Source organism: Chrysemys picta, chromosome 3 (assembly GCF_011386835.1).
Source record: "Chrysemys picta bellii isolate R12L10 chromosome 3, ASM1138683v2, whole genome shotgun sequence".
NCBI classification, from domain to species: Eukaryota; Metazoa; Chordata; order Testudines; family Emydidae; genus Chrysemys; species Chrysemys picta.
Window position 1 is genome coordinate 183,736,740 of NC_088793.1, and position 26,676 is coordinate 183,763,415.

General features: G+C 42.4%; 1 protein-coding gene across 3 annotated transcripts in view; it reads left to right on the top strand.

Annotated features, from left to right (window-relative positions):
- Positions 1-26,676, top strand: part of EML6 (EMAP like 6) — a 403,044-nt gene that overhangs the window by 229,917 nt on the left and 146,451 nt on the right. For all 3 annotated transcript variants that reach the window (XM_005308049.5, XM_065590765.1, XM_065590766.1), the window contains 3 exons: positions 10,264-10,520; positions 15,088-15,300; positions 25,016-25,183. In XM_005308049.5, coding sequence (XP_005308106.2) covers positions 10,264-10,520; positions 15,088-15,300; positions 25,016-25,183 — 638 coding nt within the window. The remainder of the gene's footprint in view (positions 1-10,263; positions 10,521-15,087; positions 15,301-25,015; positions 25,184-26,676) is intronic.

Genomic DNA, 26,676 nt, shown 5'->3' on the forward strand with positions numbered 1-26,676 from the left:
TAGCTGAGTGGACGGCAGGTTTGAGCCACTAGCAAAAGTAGTAGCCACTGTTCAAAAGCTTGTCCCTTCTACCAGCAGAAGTTGGTCCAATAAAAGATCTTCTTCAAGTGCTTGCTTGTATCGATTCCAATTAGGTGTGCACAAATGTTGGAAGATTTTAAAGGGGGGAGGGATAGCTTAGTGGTTTGAGCATTGGCCTCCTAACCCCAGGGTTGTGAGTTCAATCCTTGAGGGGGCCACTTAGGGATCTGGAGCAAAATCAGTACTTGGTCCTGCTAGTGAAGGCAGGGGGCTGGACTTGATGATCTTTCAAGGTCCCTTCCAGTTCTATGAGATAGGTATAGCCAAGCTGAAGGCTGCCGTGAATCTCTGAGGTGAGCAAATCCACCTATAAGACAGGACCCACCAAGGCAGAGGAGGAACTTTGTCTCACTATACAAGGTGCAGAAGCAATCCACAATCAGAACCTCCATTTTTCTGCTTCATGTTATGTGAAATAGAAAAAATTACCCATTCATTTCTATGGAAAGCCAAAGCAATATAACATGTCCATCTTACTGAGCACTCTTTACTCCAGGAAGACTTTCATTTATGTCAACAAAGGTTTTGCATGAGTAAAAGATTCTGAATAGGGCCCTAATAAATCATTTATTATTGAGGTTGGTGGATAAAAGAATTAAAAATGAGTACATAATAGAAGTAAAATGCATGATATTGTTATGCAGTCAAGGCTTTTTAATAGGAAGAAAGGAACACTTCTTTGGATACTTGAAGTACACATCCCAAATACATAAATACAAAGGTATTCCTCACCCAGTGAAGATTTGCAAAAGGTGTGCACTAAGAGGGTATTAATAATATTATGGCTGGGAGAGCATAAACAGTGAAGAAAACCCAGGGAGATCTGTCAGCTATTCTCTAACACAAAAATGACTTTTAAACTTCTAAATTTGTTCAGCTGTATAGTCATACAATTTTTATTTAAAGTCATTAAAAGTACTGCCACATAATAGTACTAGCACAGACTTTTACAAAGCTTAATTTTTAAATAATGTAGTAATATTACATTAAAACTCCTTTTAAAAGATCAGTTTCATTCTCTGGCAATTAATCTCGTCTCTGGCTCACGGTAATCTTGTTTTTGATGATTTGGCTGGCATGTAACATTATTCATGATTCTGATGTTAGATACTGGTAATAACAAATCCTGGATCCATTATTCTAGTCTTAAAAAAATGACAATGTTTGTGTGGGAAACCCTAAGTGTAAGTGTTTCTCCATCTATTCCTGTTCCAAGATTTCTTGGAAGATGAGCAATTCTGCAAACCCTGAACGCAGGAAACTATGGGTTCTGGCAATATATTTTTCTTTTTTTTTTAGGGTCAAATTCTGATCCAAATGGACTCTGTGGCATGGAGCTCTCAGAATCTCAGTGATTTGGGCCCTGTGGCCATAAACAGGAAATCTAGAGGGTGGCATTTCCTGTTGTGGAGTGGTTAAGTGCTGTAGTCACTACTAAACTATTGCATTGAGTTGGTAGAACATATTTTGTCAAAACACTTTTTCAAGAAAAAATGGTTCTTTGAGATGTGTTGCACATGTCCATTCTGCTGCAGGTGTGTGCAAGCCCACTTGTCAGAGATTTTTCCCTTGGTGGTACGATGCAAAAGTATAAAGGGCAGAGCTGCCTCTGACCTCCCCCCCCCACCCCTCAGCAGTTCCTTCTTACCACCTGTGACAGTTGTAGGAATGTGTTGTCTTGCAATTGCAAAATTTCCCCTCATATTTGTATGTAGTTGGTACTTGTTTTTTAGTTTAGACTGTTTGGTAGATATAGAAATATTGTTTTTTAAAGTGTTTTTAAAGCTTCAATTCCCACTGCTGAGTCCCAGAGGTAGGGCATGGCAAGGTCCACGGGTTTCAAGCCCTGCCCTTCCTGCAAGAAACCAATGCCTGTGAGTATGGCTCACTCAGGATACCTGAAGTGTCATGGTGAGACTTACATCAGGATTGGTTTCAAATTTGCAGGGACTTTAACCCAAAAACCAAGAAAAACAGGGAGGCCAGACTCAAGTTTCTTCTGATGGAGGCAGCCCTGCATCAACCCTTAGAGCCTTCGGAGTGGGTACTGAGTGCATCTGCATCCATCAGAAGTGTTCCCTCTGTTTTGATTGAGCTTTGGGGCCTATTGCCCTCCCTAATAGTGTGGGAGAGACACCAGAAGAAGGCATTTAAGGGCCCAGTCGCTGGGAGATTGAGGTCCCCAGCACCTAAGTCCAGCAGGCACATGGACAAGCACAACAGAGTGCACTCAAGGCCAAGGCACTTTCCAAGGCAGTCATCTGCTCAGCAGGGACTGTCAACTCTGGCACCGGCACCGTTGAGATTGGCTCCCAAAGTGGCTCCATTTAGTTCAATAGTACTGTTCCGGTACCGTCTACTCTGGCTAATGTGACAGCATGGGATCTGGTGATTCTCAATGTGCCGGCTTTGCCAGCGATCCAATAATCTTCTTGCCCAGTACCAGTGCCCACTGTAACTTTATTGACTTTGTCCCAGCATGCGGTACTGTGGGTGCCTCTAGTACTCCGTGTATGTCTTCATGTGGTACTTTCAAGAAGGAAGCCAGCCATGATCTCACTGATAGCACCATCTCCAGGTTCCCAACCTTGATCTTGGGCAATGATTGGAATAGCCCCTACTTGGTTAGAGGAGGCTGGTTCATCTTCAAATTCCGAGTTTGGCTCCCGTGTGTCGCAGCCAGACCATGAACCATTCCCCTTCCACAGCCTACCATCCTTGGTATTCCTTTGAGGCTCCATCTTGGCCATCAACCAGAGACCATTGACTGGGAAGTAGTTGGGCTCTGAGTCCTTACCAATAGACATTTTGGACCCCTTAGGTTTTTTTTTCCTTCCTCCAGGTCGTCTCCACACCCTTCCTACTCTGCTTCATCAAGTAGGCACCAAGATTTACCACACCAGGTGCAGAGGGAGGCCACTCCCAGTAACAGTCTCAGTACCGAGCAGGAGGAAATTCTCCCTTTAGAGGAATTGAAGAAGGCTCCACTACAGCCAGTTTTGGCTTTCTCCTCTTTCATCACCTGATGAGGCAGTGGTATCAGAAAGTTCCTCACTTCCCCCTGAGGATTATAGGCTCATCAGGACTTGTTCAAGAGGGTGACTTCCACTCTGGATATCCAGGTGGAAGAGGTTGGAGAAAGGTCTTACAGGCTGGTTAACGTCTTAGCTTCTGTGGAACCATCGAGAGTAGTGCTTCCAATTAATGAAGCTATCTTGAGCCCACCGAAGTGTTGTGACAAACTCCACCTTCGCTCCTCCCACCTAGCAGAAAGGGCCAAGCACAGATATTCTGTCCTCTCAGAGGGATTTGAACATTTTTACACCACCCCACTCCGGGATTGGTGGTAGTCTGAGCTGCCAATGAGAGAGAATATAGTGGCAGCAGGCATCTACCCCCAAAGGAAAGGATGCAAAGAAGTTAGATCTCTTTAGCAAAGACTTTAGCAAAGCTCTTGATACGGTCTCCCACAGTATTCTTGACAGCAAGTTAAATAAGTATGGATTGGATGAATGGACTATAAGGTGGATAGAAAGCTGGCTAGATTGTCGGGCTCAATGGGTAGTGATCAATGGTTCAATGTCTAGTTGGCTGCTGGTATCAAGTGGAGTGCCCCAGGGGTTGGTCCTGGGGCCGGTTTTGTTCAACATCTTTATTAATGATCTGGAGGATGGGATAGATTGCACCCTCAGCAAGTTCGCGGATGACACTAAGCTGGGGGGAGATATGCTGGAGGATAGGGCTAGGATCCAGAGTGACCTAGACAAATTGGAGGATTGGGCCAAAAGAAATCTGATGAGGTTCAACAAGGAAAAATGCAGAGTTTTGCACTTAGGAGCCATTCCCCTTCCACAGCCTACCATCCTTGGTATTCCTTTGAGGCTCCATCTTGGCCATCAACCAGAGACCATTGACTGGGAAGTAGTTGGGCTCTGAGACCTTAGGGGAGTGCATGTAATAGTGCCTGGGAAGAATCCCAGGCACTACTACAGACTAGGGACCGACTGGCTAAGTAGCAGTTCTGCAGAAAAGAACCTGGGGATTACAGTGGATGAGAAGCTGGATATGAGTCAACAGTGTGCCCTTGTTGCCAAGAAGGCTAACGTCATATTGGGCTGCATTAGTAGGAGCATTGCCAGCAGATCGAGGGACGTGATTTCCCCCTCTATTCAGCACTGGTGAGGCCACATCTGGAGTACTGCATCCAGTTTTGGGCCCCCCACTACAGAAAGGATGTGGACAAATTGGAGAGAGTCCAGCGGAGGGCAATGAAAATGATTAGGGGGCTGGGGCACATGACTTACGAGGAGAGGCTGAGGGCTCTAAATAAGAGGGCTTGTTTAGTCTGTAGAAGAGAAGAGTGAGGGGGGATTTGATAGCAGCCTTCAACTACCTGAAGGGGGGTTCCAAAGAGGATAGAACTTGGCTATTCTCAGTGGTGGCAGATGACAGAACAAGTAACAATGGTCTCAAGTTACAGAGGGGGAGCGTAGCGGGGCCCCGCTCCAGTTTGGAAGGGGTTAAAAACAGCCCTGGGAAAGGGCTGCCCCGGGGAGCCAATCATGAGCGGGCTTGAGGCAGCCAATCAGAGCCCGGCTGGGCCAATATAAGAAGGGATCCTGGGGAGAAGGAGTGGAGCAAGAAGGACCTAGCTGCCTGGTAGAGACATGGGTACCTTGGACAGAGCAGTACTGGGAAAGGGCAGGCTGAGCCGGGGAGCTCTGGCCTGGCAACCTCCCAGGATGAGGCCTTGCAGCAAAGGCCTGAGGAGGTACTAGGGCTGCAGGAAGGCAGCCAGGGCAAGAAAAGGCAACATGTCCAACCACCTTGTTATTGATGAGTGGCTTTTTCAGACTGCAGGTTGCCCCTGAGAGAAGGGCCTAGATTATGGCTGGCAGTAGCCGCTGAGGCAAGGTGGGTATAGGGGGGTTGGGGTTCCCCTGAGAAGGGAGACCCAGAGTGTGGGGACACTGCCAAGAGGCAGCACCCCAAGGTAAGAGGCACCGTGGTTCGGATGGGACGCGGGGCCTGAACTGGTGGAGATAAAGAGACTGCAGAGGGGCAGGTAAGGGCAGGGGAGAAACTGGACAGAGGAGGGCACTCCTGAGCTGTATGAGCTAATTCCCAGACTGACCAGCAGGAGGCACTGCGCCGATGAGTCAGCGCTGTTACAGGGAGGTCTAGGTTGGATATTAGAAAACACTATTTCACTAGGAGGGTGGTGAAGCACTGGAATGGGTTACCTAGGGAGATGGTGGAATCTCCATCCTTAGAGATTTTTAAGGCCCTACTTGACAAAAGCCTGGCTGGGATGATTTAGTTGGTGTTGGTCCTGCTTTGAGCAGGGGGTTGGACTAGATGACCTCCTGAGGTCTCTTCCAACTCTAATCTTCTATGATTCTTTGGCAGAAAACTTTATTTGACACCAGATCTGCAGCTCAGGACTGGTAAACAGCAAGCTTTGCTGGACCACTATGACTGTAGCTTCTGGGACAATATATTATAATGTAAAGACAAATTGCCAGAGGATGCAAGGAATTTCACAGACGAGTGTGAATTAGTAGCCAAAATCTCATTTTAGGTGGGTTTGGACACTGTTGACTGCAGATAGAGCCATGGCATTGGCCATTATGATGTGCAGATACTGGTGGCTCCAGTCATTGGGTCTTCCTCAAGAGGTCCAACAGACCATATAGGACTTGTCCTTTGAGGGGTTGCAACTCTCCTCTGAGCAGACAGATGACAAGCTGCATAGCCTCTAGGCTGATGCTCAAATCTTTGGGCATTTATACACCTACACCAAAGAGGAAGCTGTTCTGTCCTCAGCAGCCTCACCATTATCCTGCTTTCATGCCTTGTCACCCAGACTTAGCCAGAAAAAAAGTGCAGAAGACCACCCACTCCTTTTGTCTCAGCTCCTCATTAACCCACACAGCCTGGGAATTCTAAGTAAATATTTGCATGTGTTTGTCGAGAACACCCTCCCAGTTTCCAGAATGCCAGCCTCTCTTAGAACACTGTTTGCCAACCAGGTCTCCAACTATGTGGGTGCTTGGTCCTGCATCACTACAGACCAGTGAGTCTTAAGCATGGAAGAATTAGGATACAGTCTTCAATTTCTTTTTATCCCCACTTCTACCCTCCTTCTCCATCCCTTTTCAGGACCACTCTCACCAGGCGATCCTCCTTCAGGAGGTGTAATCTCTCCTCCAGCTGGGAGTCATAGAGGAAGTTCCTCAGTTATGCAGAGGGAAGGAGTTTTATTCCCACTATTTTCTGATCCCAAAAGCAAAGGGAAGACTCAGACCCATACTAGTCCTGTGGCAGCTCAACAAACATCTGAAGAAAATAAACTTTCATATGGTCACACTGGCTTCCATTATCTCCTCCCTTGACCCTGGAGATTGGTATGCTTCCCTTGTCCTAAAAAACTTGTATTTTCACATGGCAATACATCAAAGCCACAGAAAATTCCTCAGGTTTTTGGTAAATCAATCCCACTACCAGTTCACAATATTATTGGTTGGCCTGTCCACAGCTCCATGGGTGTTCACAAAGTACTACATTACAGTGGTGGCAGTATTCCTGAAGAAGTCAGGAGTTCAAGTTCTTCTCTACCTGGACAACTGGCTCAGTACTGTTCAGTGTGTCTGTCATCCAGTACACCTTCAATGTGCTAGGGTTGCTCATCAACATACAAAAGTCAATCCTGTCTCCTGTAGAAAATGTAGAATTTATAGGAGCAGTCTTGGACTTTATGGAACCCAAGGCCTTCCTTTCACAGATAAGATTCCAGACTATGCTGGCCATTGTGTTAGACCTGAAGGCCAATGATAGTATGCACTTGCCTCAAACGTCTGGGGCAATTGGCCTCATACACTTATGTAGTTTAATTTGCCAGGCTCTGTCTCTGGAAGCTGCAAAGGTGGCTGGCATCGGTGTAATGTACAATTTGTCTTCCCCTAGACATGGTGGTTCAGGAGCTCACTCAAATCTTGGCCTCTCTAGACTGGTGGAGAGACCCTTCAAGGTGTGTGTGTATAGAAGGGTTCTGTTTGCTCTTCCTTAACCATCTTTGACCATAGCTATGGATATGTCTGCCCTAGGTTGAGGGGCTCACTTATGGTCCCTGAAACTCAAAGTTTATGATCTGCTCAGGATTTAACTCTACATATAAAATGTCAGTGAACTAAGGACCATCTGGCTAGCATATCAAGCCTTCCTTCCCCATAACAAGGGAAGAAATCTTCTCATACTTGCAGACAATACAGCTGCCGTGTTCTATGAGAACAGGCAAAGAGGGGCATGGTCAACTTGCCAGGATGCAATGTGGCTGTGGTACTTTCGTATTGCTAACTCAATCCATCTCAAAGCCTCTCACCCTTCCAGGTGTTCAAAACAATCTTGCAGATGGATTAAGCAGATCTTTTACCAGTAACCATGGTCTCTCCTACCAGACACAGCCAGATACATTTTCCAACTGTGGGAGACTCCCCATATAGACCTGTTTTATCAAAAGTCAACAGGAAGTGTCGTCAGTTTTGTTCTTGAGCAGGTCACAGCCCACAGTCTCTGATGGATGCTTTCCTGTTGCCTTGGACAGACAGGCTCCCATATGCATTTCCCCCAGTTTCACTTCTATCCAGAATGTTGTTGAAATGCTCGAGTCATACTCATAGATCCAGTATGATCTCAGCAACATTGGTTTTCTACTAAGCTGACCCTTTTATATGGAGCCTTATTGCCACTACCAACTGGACTCAGACCTGATCTCTCAGGACCATGGTCACCTCCTCCACACTAACCTGCAGGCCCTCCATCTGATAGTCTAGCTGCTCCATGGCTAACAGGAGGAGGTTTGTTCAAAGGGGATTCAAGATGTACTTGTAAATAGTAAAAAGCCTTCTCCTGGGTTTATTTACCTGGCAAAGTGTAAGAGATCCTCCATTTGCTCCCAGCAAAAAGGCATTCACTCTGTCTGGGCTCTGCTCCATCGTGTGTTGGACTATTTGTTACACTTGAAACAACAAGGTCTTGCCATTAGTTCCATCAAGGTCTATCTAGCAGCTAAAACAACGAGGAGTCCTTGTGGCACCTGTCACTTATTGATAATTGTTCATTTTTCTCCAATCCTTTGACAGTTAGCTTCGTGCAGGGTTTATATGCTCAAGTACAGGATCCTATTCCCCCTTAAGACTTAAACCTGGCATTAGAAAAGCTAATGGGTCCTCCTTTTGAATCATTGGCTAGCTGTTCATTGCTCCATCTCTCTATAAAGATAGACTTTTTTGATGCAATCACCTCAGCCAGGAGAGAGAGTGAATTACAAGTACTAGTTTCTGGACCTCCATAAACAATCTTCTACAAAAACAAACCCTCATTTGAAATTTCTCACCAAGGTGGACCTCACTTCCACATTAATCAGGCAATATATTTACCAACTTTTCCCCCCTAAGCCTCATAATCATAGGGATGAGGAGACGCTCCACACATTAGACATTAGAGGAGTGTTAGCATTTTACCTGGACAGGACTAAACCATTTAGGCCATTTTCTCACATTATGCCTGGCAATTACAGACAGAATGAAGGGCCTTCTTCTTGTATTCATTTGTGCTGTGACTTGGCTGATGTTCTGCCACTGAATAGAATGCTAGCACGTTCAACCAGATCTCATGCAGCTTTTCTGGGCCAGCTGCCTAGTCTGGACATTTGCAAAGCAGCAACTTGGTCATCAGTTCATACCTTTGCTTCACTTTATGCCATCTCTCAGCAGTCTAGAAATGATGCCAGGTTTGGACATGTGGTCCTTCAATCATTATTCAGATAGATTCTGATTCTACCTCCTGATCAAACTACTTGTGAGTCACCTAAAGTGGAATGGACATGTGCAATCACTTGGAGAAGAAAGCAGTTCCTAACATGTCCTGTAACTGATGTCCTTTGAGATGTGTTGCACTTGTCCATTCCATGACCCATCCTCCTTCTTCTCTCTGTCTGAATCTTCTAGAAGGAAGGACCTGAGGAGGGTTGGGGGAAGCTCCGCCTTTGTAGCTTCGAATGGTGGCATGAGGCAGCAGAAAATGGACATACTGCTCTGATGGTTATTGCTGAGAGAAAACCCCCCAACAACTGTGCACTGGGTATGCACACACCTGAAGTGGAATGAAAATGTGCAACACATCTCACAATACAGGACAGGTTCATAACCAATTTCTTTATGACAAAATGGAAATATTCAAACAAATAATGTGTTTTCTTTGACAATTTTGGAGTTTTGAAAAACCAAAACCCGACATTTTTTCAGATTTTGGGTTTTCAAGTAATACCCAAAACATTTTGATGAAACATTTCAATGAAAAGAAATTGTTTTCTTGTGGAGGAAAAAAAATCATTCCTTGACCAGCTTCACCACTAATACCACCAAATCCCAGTCTATTCCTACTCTTAATGTTGTTTATTCTCCTCTCTGAATTCTGTGATAGATCTGCAACAAGAAAAGTCTCATTAAAGTTTATTCAAATTTATAAACTTTGAGGCCACGTAGCAGTAATGAAGCAAACTAAAAACTACATTATTTTAAAAATGTTAAAAGTTCCATGAGGTAACACAAGCAGCTTCATCTCCAAAAATCTTCCTTAGAGCCCCAGTCTATAATATAACCAGTATAATGCTGACTGGCTTTGATACTAAGTAGTCTCTTGTACAGAAAAAACCTAACTTATACTACTATAATGGCAAACAGTGGGCTACTGAGTTACATTACATCCCCAAATATACTTTACATAACTTAGAGTAACAGTTCATATTTTGACTTCATAATTTTCTTTCTAATGAAAAACATTTACAAAGAGGTATAGTCATTTCTCTTTCTAAACTAGAAAAAAACAAGATGAAAGCAGTTAATTGGCCATGAGGAGTATAACAAAGAGAATCATAAATGTTTATAAATGTCAAGTCAAAATGGTAAAGTCACTTTGCTAGACATAAACCTGTTTGTTTTGCTTTAAAACTTGTGAGTATAGACAGTAAGAGCAACAGAGACTTTTCAGAATGGAGGATTCTGACTTCTGAAGTCCGATTTTGCTTTTAGAAAGTGTTTAGTATGTCTGTCTTAATTTAAATATTTTTGTGTTTCATACTTACAAGTCCATAATCTATATTCTTGCTCTTGGTTCTTTCAGAGATATGACAGAGGTAGTTCATATTAAAGACCGAAAGGAAGTGATTCATGAAATGAAATTTTCACCAGATGGCTCTTATCTTGCTGTGGGTTCTAATGATGGCCTCGTGGATATCTATGCAGTTGCTCAACGATACAAGAAGATAGGAGAATGCAACAAGTCTTCTAGTTTTATTACTCATATTGACTGGTCTGTGGATAGTAAATTCTTGCAAAGCAATGATGGTGCAGGAGAGCGACTGTTCTACAAAATGCCATGTAAGTTCAGAGAAGTTAGATTTATGAACAAATAAGCTAGTTTTATGGTTTCTAAGAGGACAATACAATATGTGTATTCAAATTTTACATCTCAAAGCAGAAATACTTGTTTATTATTTACCTAAATATCTATTGTTTACTTATAAAATCAGATATATTTACAATTCATATTAATCTGGGGGGAGGGATAGCTCAGTGGTTTGAGCATTGGCCTGCTAAACCCAGGGTTGTGAGTTCAAGCCTTGAGGGGGCCACTTAGGGATCTGGGGCAAAATTAGTACTTGGTCCTGCTAGTGAAGGCAGGGGGCTAGACTCAATGACCTTTCAAGGTCCCTTCCAGTTCCAGGAGATCAGATATCTCCATTAGTTTTTTAGTAAAAGAAATATCTCTCCACATCAGTATTCATCTAATTGCACATTTCCCATAGTATTAGTTATATTATATACTGATCCACTAAAGAAATAAATTCTAAATCATCATTAATTTCTGAAACAGCCACCCTTTGTTATACACTGGTTTCATTCCTTTCATATAATGCATAATTCTGGAATTGGTGGTTAAACTAATTATTAAAAATGTTTGGGTAAATGTCAAATGTATCCTTGAAATATAAACATTTTCAAAATTCCACAATAATTATTGGCACTCCAAAATGACACTGTGAAGCTTTGACAGGGCCACTGAAAATCATGAACACAGATCATGCCAGAAAATCCTCAGCAGAAGACTGGAAATGTATGGGTAACAGCAGTTTGAAGAGCAGTACAGCCTAAAGTGTAGTAACAAGTTTAGTATTAGAAAGAGGGTATGAGAGTAGAGTTCATTCTACCCAAGAGAGTAGCTAATTCACTTTAAACCTAAACTTGTCCACTCTTCCAATATTGATCTTATGTAGAACAAAAACTGCTAATCATAAGAGCTGGTCAGAAAGTGGAGTCCCATGCCCCACCATGCCCAGGCGTCCATGGTCTAGGATCCTGGCTGTGCATCACAGAGCTGGAAGTCATGAGAACTCAGTCTTGAGACAGAGCTCTCAGGATATCCAGGCTCCAGGGCACAGCGTTGGGAACCTGCAGGTTCTTGGATGGAACCCCACACCACCAGAGAGAACCCCACAGCACGGAGCCTGGAAGCCATGACAACCCTGGCTCAAGCTGGGGCTTTCAGGATTTATGGGCTTTCTGCTGTGGAGCTGGGATTCTGGAAGACCTGGCCCTGGGGCAGTCTGCATGATATGGCTACCCTGGATACGCATACCCTGGTAGCCCAGGCAGCTGCTGACTAAAATTGACATTCTTGTCCATTTCATTGCTGCTTGTTTCTCCCAAACTGCAAATCCTGAGTTTTGGCCAGATCTACTGATCATGACGAACTATGTAATGGTTTTGTGACATTAACAACATAAAGATTATGATGAGACTACTAAACTCATTTTCACTTATGACCTTGGCCAGGATTTGAATCCAGGTCACCAAAAGTGAAAAGCTAATATATTAGCCTGCACCAAAATTTAGAATTTGAAAGGTTCTTTATATTATTTATACATTTGAAAGGACAAGCACGTAATAAGTTCTTTGGGGCTTGATCATATGTGTTTGTACAGCACCTAGCACAACAGGATCACAATCCTGTATGGACCCTCTGAGTGCTACCATAGTAAAAATCATTAATTTTTGTTTAAAGCTTAATAAGTAAGTACTTAGATTAAAACTGCCTTTCAGATTTAGAAAAATATGACAAATAACAGGGAAAGATTTTGTTTTGGTTTAAAACATGTCTTCATCAAAATTAGTGTAAAAACTAGTTTAAAATGATTACCTAAATCTCTCATGTTAAACTTTATTTAATTGTCATCACTGTGTTAACTTTAAAATGAACAAATCTTAAAAAAAAATCAGTTTATGACCAGCATTCCTCTGTTTCTCAAAGTTTGCATCACTTGAGGTTTCCATATCTGCATGTAATATACATATGTCCTGGGGAATAACAATTTGAAGGTTTTTTTGCTAATATTAAATAATGAGTAGCACAGAGGAAAAAATGTTTACTTCAATAAATTGTGGCACATTAAAGGCTAAATTAAGCATATCCAGCACATAGATAACACTGCTCTACAGTCAAAATGCTTCTGAAATAAGTGTAGTCAAACTTTACTAATTCTGGGTCACTGAGAACGAAAATGATGCTTAAAATTGTTGATTGGCTCTAGTTTTCAAGATATGCTATTGGGTCAGTATATAGGACTCTTGACTTGGGAATGGCGGAGGATAAGTGAGTTATAAAGGGAAGGGATCTCAATTTAAACCAGAAATGACTAAAATACATCTTTGACTGGATATATGAATAAATCTATGCCTGGGTTTGGACAGTACTTGCTTTTTAGGCAAAACAATGAATGATGTAATCTGAAGCTGGTATTGCGTCATACATGATATGAATTGCATCATGTTATTCCTAGAAGTCATGGATGATGCAATCATAACGAAGCTTACATCACTCTGCTGAACAAATTGCCCTATATCAGCTCTAGAAATCATACAGTGTCATGCTCTCTTATTTGTCAGTGTTTGATTTTGCAAAGGGACACATTTCTGTTTAGCCAAAGTGAGCAGAGATGCCTCGTACTTGTGTGAACAGTGCAGATAACTTCTGCTATGTCTGTGGTGAAGTGACTTTTGCATCACAAAAGCGCAGTATAACCACTATGGTTAGGAAAGCCTATCACCTTTATTTTGGCTGCAAAATTGGAGATCAGGACAAGAGGTGGGCCCCACACATATGCTGCAACACTTGTGCAACAAATCTTCGCCAGTGGTTGAACAGGAAAAGGAAATCTATGCCTTTTGCAGTGCCAATGATTTGGAGAGAGCCAACAGATCATACCAGCAATTGTTACTTCTGCATGGTGCCTCCAGTTGGGAAAGGTGTGTCAAAGAAGAAAAAGTGGACTGTGAATAGGACTAAACTATGTACATAATAGTTTTTTGCATTTGTTTCATAATGCATTTTATTTATATAACCCTTTTGCTGATTTTTAAAGTGTTACATAAACAGGACAGGTGAAATATTATCATGTAAAGCAACCATAAACACATGAAAAGACCTAGGTTTACAATTTGTGATTAAAACTCTACTATCTACACAATATACATAGACATAAAATGTAAAAACTTAAATATCTTAGAAACAGTAGCCAAACAGTTGTTTTAATTGTCATATTTGAATTCAGCACATCAAAATACATATAGCACATTTTATCTCTGAAGCAGACGACTTCTCAAAAATTGTAGACCAGTGTAATATAGTGATAGGCACTTTAGAATTGTTGATAGATTTACATTTAGATTAAAATGTTTTTAATAGTCTTCTGGCCAAGAAATCCAGTGGGCTGTACATCCCTAGTAGCTTTATAATCATTTTAGAATGAAAGCTAAAGATTTACTCTATATTTAACAATTTTGAAGAAAAAAGAAATGTTACAATTAATTGATTTCACATAATTTTTAATGTCTACTGTATATATGAGCTTGAACCAGAAACCCTGGATTTGACACCCCCAAGAATTAGACCCAGCTCTAATTTAGTGAAGTTTTAAAATTAAATTGCTTTATTTTCAGCTGACATCTCCTTATATGTTTAAAATGTAGCTAATGCATTCTATCACGTGTGGTAAGTTTAACTTTGTTTCCCCTACAGAATTGTTATAGTCTTCTTGGGACAAGTCCAAAGTTCTTCATAACAATTCTTGAAATTATTCTTCAATGAAATTTGACTTCAAACATTATTCTGCTGATCAGCTCATGTTGTGTTGCTGATACAATCTTAATACAATAAGATTACTTGCGATCATCGCAAATGAAACATGAATAAAAATGTTTGTCAGCTAATATTCTTTCCCCAGTTGTGTTCTCCTAGTACATACAAGACATTCAGAAATGCTATTTACACGGGGAGCATTAAAGATTACCATGAAGTAATAACATGCCTAATTAACTTAGGGGAAAGCTATTACCCATAGAAAAGTCGTTGTTAATGTAAAGAGTTATTGTATAGTGACAGATTAACCAAATATTCTTGTTTAATTGATATTATATAATCCAATAAAGCAAACTCCTGTACCAGTTGTTAAAGTGACGTTAATAAATGGAGGTAGATTTAGGATAGGATATTTTAGAATTTTAGTCCTCATTTCAAAATTTGAATTAGTATATATTATTTTATTAATTTTATAGCACCTAAAAGTGTTCTCTTTATTTATGTGTATATATAACTACAGTTAGAGGCATTTCTTTTGTAGAACTGCCATAGAAGATGTGACTTTTTGAGTCAAAATGGTGTAAAATCAGGATCTAGATAATCTCTAAAGTGCTCAGATTCCACAGTGATGATCTAGGAAAAATCATAACCAGATAGATCTTGTTTATTTAAAATAAAATAATCTTTCTTTCTTTCTTGACATAAAAACACGGAGCTCAAAAAGAACACACAACTAACTATAATGGAGAAAAGCATCTTTTTAATGGAAAGATAGTTGGTTAAACAGCATATTAATTTGACTATTTTCAGCTGGGAAGCATTTAACAAGCAAAGATGAGATCAAAGGAATTCATTGGGCCTCATGGACCTGTGTGATAGGGCCTGAAGTGAATGGAATTTGGCCAAAATATACCAACATTACAGATGTCAACTCTGTGGATGGAAATTACAGTAGCTCAGTGCTAGTGACTGGAGATGATTTTGGATTTGTAAAATTATTCAAATTTCCTTGCCTAAAGAAAGGTAAGACACAGTTTTCGTCTCAGGAATTAAGTAATTAAACTTCCACGGAATGTATGCCATATTACACTGATATTATACTAATATAATTATTGGGAATTCAATCTCCCCTTGATGCCCATTCAAAACTGCCATTAATATTAATGAGAATGATGTGCACATAGGAGAGAATATGTTCCATTGATTCTAAAATGATCAGTTGAGTGGGTATTGCCTTATGTAACACTTAAGGGCAGGTCTTCACTACGGGGGGGAGGGGGTCGATTTAAGATGCGCAAATTCAGCTACGCAAATAGCATAGCTGAATTCGACGTATCGGAGCCGACTTACCCTGCTGTGAGGACGGCGGCAAAATTGACCTCCGTGGCTCCCTGTCGACAGCGCTTACTCCCACCTCCACTGGTGGAGTAAGAGCGTCGATTTGGGGATCGATTGTCGCGTCCCGACGAGACGCAATAATTCGATCCCTGAGAGATCGATTTCTACCCGCCGATTCAGGCGGGTAGTGTAGACCTAGCCTAATATAAGCAGATGTCAAATAAGACTATTCTAATCTCTTTCCAGAAGAGTGTATTTCTTTTCCCCTGCATATTTTAGACCCTTGCCTTTTAGTAAAATATTCCTATCTCACCATTCTGGAAAAGATCCACTTGTTGCAATTGAGCTATTGTTATTTCATAGCATCTTTATAACTCTGTCCTATAAAAATCATCTCCTTACTAGCATAATATATTCATGTATTGATGAGACAGACTGGGGAGAGGGGTTTTTTAAATGTTTGGATCCTGGTTATTGAGAAACCGATCAGCTCTGCAACAGACTTATGTCTGGTCTAGATGACATACCTATATTGGTATATCTATGTCGCTCGGAGTGTGAAAAATCCACATGCCTGAGCAATGTAATTATACCAACCTAACCACCCATGTAAATAGCGCAATGTCAACGGGAGAGTTTCTCCTGCTGACATAGCTACTGCCTCACAGGGACATGGATTAACTATGCCAATGGGAATGGTCTCTCCTGTCAGCTTGGAGTGGCTTCGTTAAAGTGCTACAGCGGTGCAGCTGTGCCAATGCAGTGTTTTAGGTGTAGATGTGCTCTGAACTTTTGGGGAGAAATCTACTTTACTAGCTAGGAAAGGTAACTATTGATAAGTATAGACTCATGTTTGCATTTTATGATTTTGTTTAGTATTGTAACTACTTGTTTCCACCACTCTACTTTGTTTCTAGTTAAATCTTAATTCTTACTTAAATAAATGATTTTCTGTTTTATTATAAGTGCTCACAAGTGCTGTGTGGTTTACAGGAACAGTGGTTTAAGGTAAAACTGGCAAGCTACACTACATCTTGGGGTGCAGAGGATCTGGAATTTCTGAGAGTAGCCAGTGTTGGGCTGGATATCACAGGGGAATGACTCAAAGGGATTCAAAGATTGGGGTGTACTGTTGTTAACCTGCAAGGCAAAGGAAGGGCTGGCATAAGCCCACCTTGAGTGGCTGAAATGGCAGTGGCAGTAGCAGTGTCAGGAAGCTAATACCCAGCTAGCCCAAGAAAGACTCCCTCTCACTGGAGGCAGAGGGTAACAAGGGGATTCTCGGTTTTGGGTACGTTGAGAACAGGCAGTCTTTCCCAAATCCTTTCATCAGGCAGGGAGATAGGCAACTTTTTTTATTTGGGAAGGTCTACAGTTAAAAATAATAGCTGTTGAATATTATTTTCACATTACCTAATTGTTGTAGCAGGGACAGTCCACGGATAACTCAGTTTGTTCTCGTCAGCTTAGCATGTGATGGCCTCAGCTGCTTGAAGTCCCTATCTTTTCCCCCAGGATACCAGCTGGTTCTTGGTAGCTGGGCCTGGGTTGAAGTTCTTTCCTGCAGCAGGTTCTGACTCCTTTCTTCCCTGGCTGGGAAATAGCTCAGCAAGCAGGGTCACCTCTTCTTGGGAGGTGAGATCTGTGCATCTGGGTGGGGCTCACCATCTGTGCTTCTCCCACTCTTTTTCAGCTAGGCTGACTATTTCCCTCATTTCACAAAATTACTGATTCTCTTTCTGTCTCTGTGCATGAGGACTTCTGATTCTCTCTCTCGGAGGAAACCAGAGATAGGTCCAGCCAGCTGACTCTCCTCTGGGGCTGACTCCTAGAGCCTCCTGATTGTCTCTTCACATCTTTCTCTACCCCTGTCAGTATGCTCATTTCACTAAGAAAGTGGAGAGGCTAGACATTATGGAGACTGTGATTTTTTTGCTGTCCTTTTGTAGCCTGTGACCCAAGTTCCATCAGGCCTGGAGGTCAAATGACCTCAAGCTGCCATCTTATTTCTAGTGTTTTCTTTCTCATTGTCTCTGGGTGAGAGAGGAACCAAGGGAATTACATAAGCAAAACAGAAAAGTCATGGTTTTCTATAATAATTAGCAGAGTAGGCTGTTCCCGTTCTTCTTTCTGCCACATTGTAGACTGTTCTACAGAGAACATAGAGACTATATAATACCAAGAGGCCAGCTAAATATTTCAGAGTATTGGGGGGGGAAGGTTTTGTTTTAGTTTTAGTTTAATTCTGTAATCTTGCACCATTCTTACTAAGTGAGTAGTGATTGAATCATAGAATCATAGAGGATTAGGGTTGGAAGAGACCTCACGAGGTCATCTAGTCCAATCCCCTGTTCAAAGCAGGACCAATACCAACGAAATCATCCCAGCCAAGGCCTTGTCAAGCCAGACCTTAAAAACCTCTAAGGATGGAGATTCCACCACCTCCCTAGGTAACCCATTCCAGTGCTTCACCACCCTCCTAGTGAAATAGTGTTTCCTAATATCCAACCTAGACCTCCCCCACTGCAATTTGAGACCATTGCTTCTTGTTCTGTCATCTGCCACCACTGAGAACAGCCGAGCTCCATCCTCTTTGGAACCCCCCTTAAGGTAGTTGAAGGCTGCTATCAAATCCCCCCTCACTCTTCTCTTCTGCAGACTAAATAACTCTAATTCCCTCAGCCTCTCCTTGTAAGTCATGTGCCCCAGCCCCCTAATAATTTTTGTTGCCCTCCACTGGACTCTCTCAATTTGTCCACATCCCTTCTGTAGTTTGGGGACCAAAACTGGGCGCAGTACTCCAGGTGTGGCCTCACCAGTGTCTAATAGAGGGGAATAATCACTTCCCTCGATCTGCTGGCAATGCTCCTACTAATACAGCCCAATATGCCATTTACTTTCTTGGCAATGAGGGCACAGTGCTGACTTATATCCAGCTTCTCGTCCACTGTAATCCCCAGGTCCTTTTTTGCAGAACTGCTGCTTAGCCAGTCGATCCCCAGCCTATAGCAGTGCATAGGATTCTTCTGTCCTAAGTGCAGGAATCTGCACTTGTCCTTGTTGAACCTCATCAGCAGGAGCGCTGCCAGCTTTTCCGCCACCCTAGGCGGTGGAAGGTCCTGCCCCGAAATGCCGTCCCCCCACAGAGGCAGCGGAAGTTCCCGCCGCAGAAATACCGCCGCGGTCGCCGCCCCCCCAAATCACAGCACCCTAGGCGACCGCCTAGGTCGCCTAATGGGTTGCACTGGCCCTGCTCATCAGATTTCTTTTGGCCCAATTCTCCAATTTGTCTAGGTCACTCTGGACCCTAACCCTACCCTCCAGCTATCTACCTCCACCCCATCTTAGTGTCGTCTGCAAACTTGCTGAGGGTGCAATTAATCCCATCATACAGATCATTAATAAAGATGTTGAACAAAACCGGCCCCAGGACCGACCCCTGGGGCACTCCGCTTGATACCAGCTGCCAACTAAACATCGAGCCATTGATCACTACCCATTGAGCCCAACAATTTAGCCAGCTTTCTATCCACCTTATAGTCCATTCATCCAATCCATACTTTTTTAACTTTCTGGCAAGAATACTGTGGGAGACTGTATCAAAAGCTTTGCTAAAGCCAAGCTACATCATGTCCACTGCATTCCCCATATCCACAGAGCCAGTTATCTCATCATAGAAGGCAATCACGTTGGTCAGGAATGACTTGCCCTTGGTGAATCCATGCTGACTGTCCCTGATCACCTTCCTCTCCATCAACTGCTTCAAAATGGATTCCTTGAGGACCTGCTGATTCTGCCAGGAACTGAAGTGAGGCTGAGCTGTCTGTAGTTCCCCGGGTCTATATTTGCCTCTTTCCAATTGTCCGGGACCTCCCCCAATTGCCACGAATTTTCAGAGATAATGGCCAATGGCTCTGCAATCACATCAGCTAGTTCCCTCAGCACCCTTGGATGCATTAGATCTGGACCCATGGACTTGTGCACGTCCAGCTTTTCTAAATAGTCCTTAACCAGTTCTTTCACTACTGACAGCTGCTCACTTCCCTATACTGTGTTGCCCGGTGCAGCAGTCTGGGAGCTGAACTTGTCTGTGAAGACCGAGGCCAAAAAAGCATTGAGTACTGCAGCTTTTTCCACATCATCTGTCACTATGTTGCCTCCCTCATTCAATAAGGGTCCCACACTTTCCCTGACCTTCTTCTTGCTGCTAACATACCTGTAGAAACCTTCTTGTTACCCTTCACATCCCTTGCTAGCTGCAACTCCAGTTGTGCCTTGGCCTTCCTGATTACACCCCTGCATGCTCTAGCAGTATTTTTATACTCCTCCCTAGTCATCTGTCCAAATTTCCACTTCTTGTAAGCTTCCTTTTTGAATTTATGCTCACTGAAGATTTCACTGTTAAACCAAGCTGGTCAACTGCCGTATTTGCTATTCTTTCTGCACTTTGGGATGGTTTGTTCCTGTGCCCTCAATAATGCTTCTTTAAAATACAGCCAGCTGTCCTGGACTCCTTGCCCCCTCATATTAGCTTCCCAGGGGATCCTGCCTATCAGTTCTCTAAGGGAGTCAAAGTCTGCTTTTCTGAAATCCAGGGTCTGTATTTTGCTACTCTTCTTTCTTCCTTTTTTCAGGATCCTGAACTCAAACATCTCATGGTCACTGCTGCCTAGGTTGCCACCCACTTCTACTTCCCCTACCAAATCTTCCCTGTTTGTAAGCAGCAGATCAAGAGAAGCACGACCCCTAGTTGGTTCCTCCAGCACTTTTACCAGGAAGTTGTTCCCAACACTCTCCAAAAACTTCCTGGATTGTCTGTGCATTGCTGTATTGCTCTCCCAGCAGATATCAGGGTGATTGAAGTCCCCCATTAGAACCAGGGCCTGTAATCTGGAAACTTCAGTTAGTTGTCTGAAGAAAGCCTCATCTAGCTCATCCTTCTGATCCGGTGATCTATAGCTCATGCCCACCACGACATCGCCCTTATTGCTCTCGCCTCTAAACTTAACCCAAAGACTTTCAACAGGCTTTTCTCCAGTTTCAAACTGGAACACTGAGCAATCATACTGCTCTCTTACATACAATGCAAATTCTCCACCTTTCCTCCCGTACCTGTCCTTCCTGAACAGTTTATACCCATCCATGACAGTGCTCCAGTCATGTGAACTGCCCCATCAAGTTTCTGTTATTCCAATCACATCATAGTTCCTTGATTGTGCCAGGACTTCCAATTCTTCCTGCTTGTTTCTCAGGCTTCTTGCATTCATGTACATGCACCTAAGACAACTAGCCGATTGCCCTATTTTCTTAGTATGAATCAGGAGGCTTCCCGTCTTGTACCCTCCTCCTTGTGTTTCCTCCTGGTATCCCACTCCCCCACTTACCTCTGGGCTTAGGTCACCATTCCCCAGCGAACCTAGTTTAAAGCCCTCCTCACTAGGTTAGCAAGCCTGCCTATGAAGATGCTCTTCCCTTTCTTCGTTAGGTGGCTCCCATCTCTTCCTAACAATCCTTCTTCCCGGAACAGCATCCCGTGGTTGAAGAATCCAAAGCCCTCTCTCCAACACCACCTCCACAATTTGACGGTCCCTACCTGGGCCTTTTCCTTCAACAGGGAGGATGGACGAGAACACGACTTGCACTTCAAACTCCTTTATCCTTCTTCCCAGAGCCACATAGTCTGCAGTGATCCGCTCAAGGTCATTCTTGGCAGTATCATTGGTGCCCAGGTGGAGAAGTAGGAAGGGGTAGTGGTCCGAGGTCTTGATCAGTCTGTCTCTGTCACATTCTGGATTCTAGCTCCAGGCAAGCAGCACACTTCTTGAGTCTCCCGGTCTGGTCGGCAGATGGATGACTCCATCCCCCTTAGGAGGGAGTCCCTGACCACCACCACCCATCTCCTCCTCTTGGGCGTGGTGGTCATGGAACCCCCATCCCTAGGACAATGCATCACATGCCTTCTGGCTGATGGGGTCTCCTTCTGATACCTTCCCACAGAGGGCTCTTCCAAATCCTTCTCCGCACTAATACCTGTGCAGAGAGCCTGAAAACAGTTTCGCACCTCCATCTGCATTGAGGGATTTCATACACTGGCTTTGTCAATATGGGGAGAAACTAACTGAGGAGAGGTATATGACAACAGAGTATCCTCCCAGATCTGCAGTCTCTCATCTTATTGGATCTGGTCCTGTCTAGGGAGATTCTGACACCATCAGTCCATGAGCACTATAAAGGGAGAAGCTGGTCTCCAGTCTGTCTATCAATAGGGGCATTGCAGCACCTACCATATTGCTGGCACCTACATTAGAATTGAACCCTACATTCTCCTCTTCAAGACAATTCAACATTGAGGAGGGACTGACATCATCTCCACAACAGAAGGTGAGCCCAGATAGAGGATTGAGAATCTCCTGGGCTCCCCCATGACCTATGCTACGGGGACCGCCTCAACCCATGTTGGTTTCTTCTCACTGGCCTTACTGGGGATGTGGAACCCATACATGCAGTATTCAGAAATGGTACAGTCCTATCAAGAATCACACCATTCTTTCTTCACCAAGAGACCAATCTGGCCTGCTCCAGGAGCCTGTGGAGGATTCAGCAGTTCTGCTGGTTCTGCCAAGAATATCATCTTCATCTCCTAACAAGGCAGTTGCCCTGGTCTCACCGTCTCTGCTGGATGATCACAAGCAGATCCTGGAGCTGCTAAGGAGGGTTGCTGATATACTCCAGATTCCTCTGAAGGAAGTCCAAGAGACATCCCACAAACTCCTGGTCATTTTACAGAATGCAGTGTGTCATAAGGTGGAGCTCTCCGTCATATCCTATAGTGGCCAAAGTAGGGACATATTCCAGCAACATGCGCAGCTATTCCTCAGAGGGCAGAAAAGAGGTACTTTGTTCCAAGTGAGGGAGCAGAATTTTTATTCACGCATCTTGCCCTGAATTTCCTGGTTGTTCAGGCTGCTCCAGAAAGGAGTAGGCAACAAGACACCCCTTCAGATAAGGCGGCTAAATGCTTGGCCCTCCTAGGGAAAAAAGTGTTTATATCTTCCAGTCTGCAATTCCGAATAGCCAGTTATCAGGCACTACTTGTGAAGTATGATTTCATCAACTACTGCAAGTTTTTGGAATTCAGAGACAAGTTCCTTCAGGAAGACAAAGTGCAATTCCAAACCCTCCAACCTGCTGCCTGTTAATTTCATTTGGTGACCCCTAGTTCTTGAAGATAAACATCAATAACGTAGAGTTCACAGTTAATGTATCTGATGTGGTTTTCATAAATAAACTACAAAGAACATGATCAGCCCTATCCCTGAGAGAAAAATCAACTTTTCCTGTCCTGGCAAAGCAAAATTTCCTATCTCTGTGTGCACTGATCATTAAGGGAAAGATGAACAATAAGACTTGCATGGCAGAATTGTGGAATTAGCACCAGAAAAATCCTCACTCATCAAGTTAGCAGGCTAGTGGTTGACCTCTTTGTATCTGGAAACAGCAATAAAGTGACCTGTAGCCTCTTCAGGAAAGGTCAAGATGTGATGTGGGGAATGACTTCTCACAAAGTTGGGCAATGTTTCTTCCATATGCCTCCCTGCCTTTTCCACTGCTTTCCAGGACTATACAAAAGATAAATACTTTTTATGCCTTTCTGACTGAAGAGGTCTGGACTCTCAGGCAGGATTAACTTAGCATTGGACCTTTGGATGTCTCTGTCTCACAGAGGAGGTCTGCTATTGCAAAAGTCATTCATCCATAGTATAAAAACCAATCCTTATCCTGGTCCAGACAGGTTCAAAATGGATATTTGTGTGAAGTGATTTTCAAAAGAAGTCAATGAATAGAACTTATTCTACTGGCTGGTGCAAAGTCCATAGTTTAACTAATATGTTAAGTATAGCCTTGACATCGTCCAGGAGGTGTTAATGTGGCCTTAATAGGCAAAGAGGTTAAGCCTTTGTAATATAATGTCTTCAGCATGTTCAAGAAAAGAAAGTTTTGTACAAATCCCAACTTTAAATGCTTCCTTAGGGCACCAACCTTTATTCCAGCCCTCATAAATAAATAGGTCAGATTCTAAATTCCCTCTAAGCTGCGCGGCCAGGTGGCCACCCAGCAGGCTATCAAGTGCTGGGCACTTCAGGTGTCCTTCCCCCCACTGCTGTGCTGCTCCTGCCCTCTGCCTTGGAGCCCATGCCCAGTTGCTACAGGGAGCCTCCTGCTTGCTGTGCAGATCAGGGAAGAGAGGGGACGCTGATATCAGGGTGTCCCCCTGCCCCTGTACCCCATCTCCACAGAGCGGGGGTGGGACATAACAGGGTTCAGGACAGGGCTCAGGATGGAGGGAGCTTGCTGGCAGCTGTTGCTATGTCTGAACAAGCAGGCTTCAGACTCCTGAGTGCCAATCTACTTAAAAGGGCAGCGTACTTAAAGGGGCAGTGTGTGTCTCTCTCTGTCACACATTTGTACTGTTGGCATGCAAAATCCAACTTCAGAAGATTATTTTATCTTGGGAAATACTGAATTTACTGAGCTACTGTTCTCATTTTTCTTAGGTAGCTCATCAGTAGTTATTTATTAGATTGGTGGTGACAGGGATCCGCTTCATCCTAGTTTTAAGAATAGTTTCTACTCCATTTTCTGGTCAGGCTTTCAGAATTATACAGAGGGGACTGGAGAATGTCTTATAATTCCATCACTACTTTGTTTTGGTAAAGGACTTCTATTGTTGTTATACTCTGTCTGAAATTTCATCCAGATTAGGAAACGATCAATGATCAAGGTCACCTGACCTTGACCAGCTATATTGAGCTAAAAGTTGTTGACCTTGTGTGTACAGTAGAGTAAAGGTTGGGGTTAGGTAAAATTTGTTAGCTAACCCCAACTTCCTTTCTTAATCTAGACAGACCCTTAGAAGATATGTAAATGGTATCCCCTAAAACCAACTCCAGCACTGCCATGTTGCTGCCTACTTGCTCATATTTCTCTTTTGCAGTCTAATCATTTCACCATTTCAACATTATCATACAGTTGCCTTGAGGAACCAAGAGTTTCAATAGCACTGCTGAACCTTGTGCTTTTTTATAATTGTACCACATTATGCTGTTACTTTGCTGACAATTTGGCTTTTTATTTTATTTTATTTCAGCATGAAATTTAAAAAAATAACCTTCTATCTTTTAGGCCATATAATGAAACAGTTAGGATGGTGGAAGCTTGATTTGAAATGTTGGAAATTTGCAAGAGATTACAAGCCACAAGGCAGATTTTTAATGTATGGTCCCATTAAAAAAAACAATTTATATGTACTGTCCTGTCACCTTTTTTTAAAATTAACTATATAATTTGTTCATTCAGTGGCTATTTTCACTTTTAACAATTTTATTTTTATATATTTTAGGAGCTAAATTTAGAAAATATGCTGGCCACTCAGCTCATGTAACTAATGTACATTGGTCACATGATTTTCAGTGGGTGTTAAGTACAGGAGGTGCTGATCACTCTGTTTTTCAGTGGAGATTTATTCCAGAAAGTGTAACAAATGGAATAACCGAAACAGCATCCCAAGGTAAAAATTACCATTTCTGAAAATTTGTTTATGATATTTACTTTGTTATTTTTATTTTATAAAAATCAAAGAAATATGTAGCACTGATGCAGAAGGTTGTGTTGAATGAAGAGAAAAATATTATTTTTCATATTAATCTCTGGAATGCGACACATCCAGCATGCACAGTGCCTTTTGCTTTCCTGTAGATTAATTAGAGTTAATAGACTAGTGTATGGACCAGGCAAAGTCCACTTAAATAATCCTTTTGCAGGATTCAGAGAATATATCTGGGAAGAAAGCAGGGATATTTTCAACACACATCAAATATAAGAAACGTCTAAGAGGGAGAGATGTACTAGATCAGAGTCAGTTTTCAAAATTGGACACCTGAATTGTGGACACAGATCCTAATTGTGCATGAAAAAGGCACTTAGCTGTGTAAATGCCATTTTGTGTGTCTATGTGCAAATATGCATACGAATATGTGAGATTTGTGTGTACAATTTAAATGGTCATATTTGAAAATTGTACCTGTAATGTGCATTGTGCCTGTAATAATCAACAGAAGCATATACATTACATAATGTCAACTGCTAAATATTGGATTTCCCTGCAGGAAATCTTTCACATTGTCTCAGGCCCTGCAGAAATTAACTGATTTTTTCCATGTGATATAACACATTATTTCAAGCACGTAGAGGGATCACACATCATGCAATATTTCAGGATGACCATATAATTTTTGCATGTCATCACTATAAAAGGTAGTAAGCTATAGTCCCAGTTGCATGAATTGCAGTAATCATTATTAGGGCTGTCAAGTGATTAAAAAAATTAATCGTGATTAATCGTGCAATTAAAAAAAATGAATAGTGATTAATCGCACTGTTAAGCAATAATAGAAGACCATTTATTTAAATATTTTTGGATGTTTTCTACATTTTCAAATATATTGATTTCAATTAGAACATGTAATATATGGCAGAATGCGGGTAAAACAGAGCCGGGGACATACAATTCTCCCCCAAGGAGTTCAGTCACAAATTTAATTAACGCATTATTTTTTAACGAGTGTCATCAGCGTGGAAGCATGTCCTCTGGAATGGTGGCCAAAGCATGAAGGGGCATACGAATGTTTAACATATCTGGCACGTAAGTACCTTGCAATGCCGGCTACAAAAGTGCCATGCAAATGCCTGTTTCCACTTTCTGGTGACACTGTAAATAAGAAGTGGGCAGCATTATCTTCTGTAATTGTAAACATACTTGTTAGTTTTAGCGATTGGCTGAACAAGAAGTAGGACTGAGTGGACCTGTAGGCTCTGAAGCTTTAAATTGTTTTGTTTTTGAGTGCAGTTATGTAGCAAAAAAATCTACATTTGTAAGTTGCACTTTCATGACCAAGAAATTGCACTACAGTACTTGTATAAGGTGAATTGAAAAATACTGTTTCTTTTGTTTATAATTTTTACAGTGCAAATATTTGTAATCAAAAATAATATACACTTTGA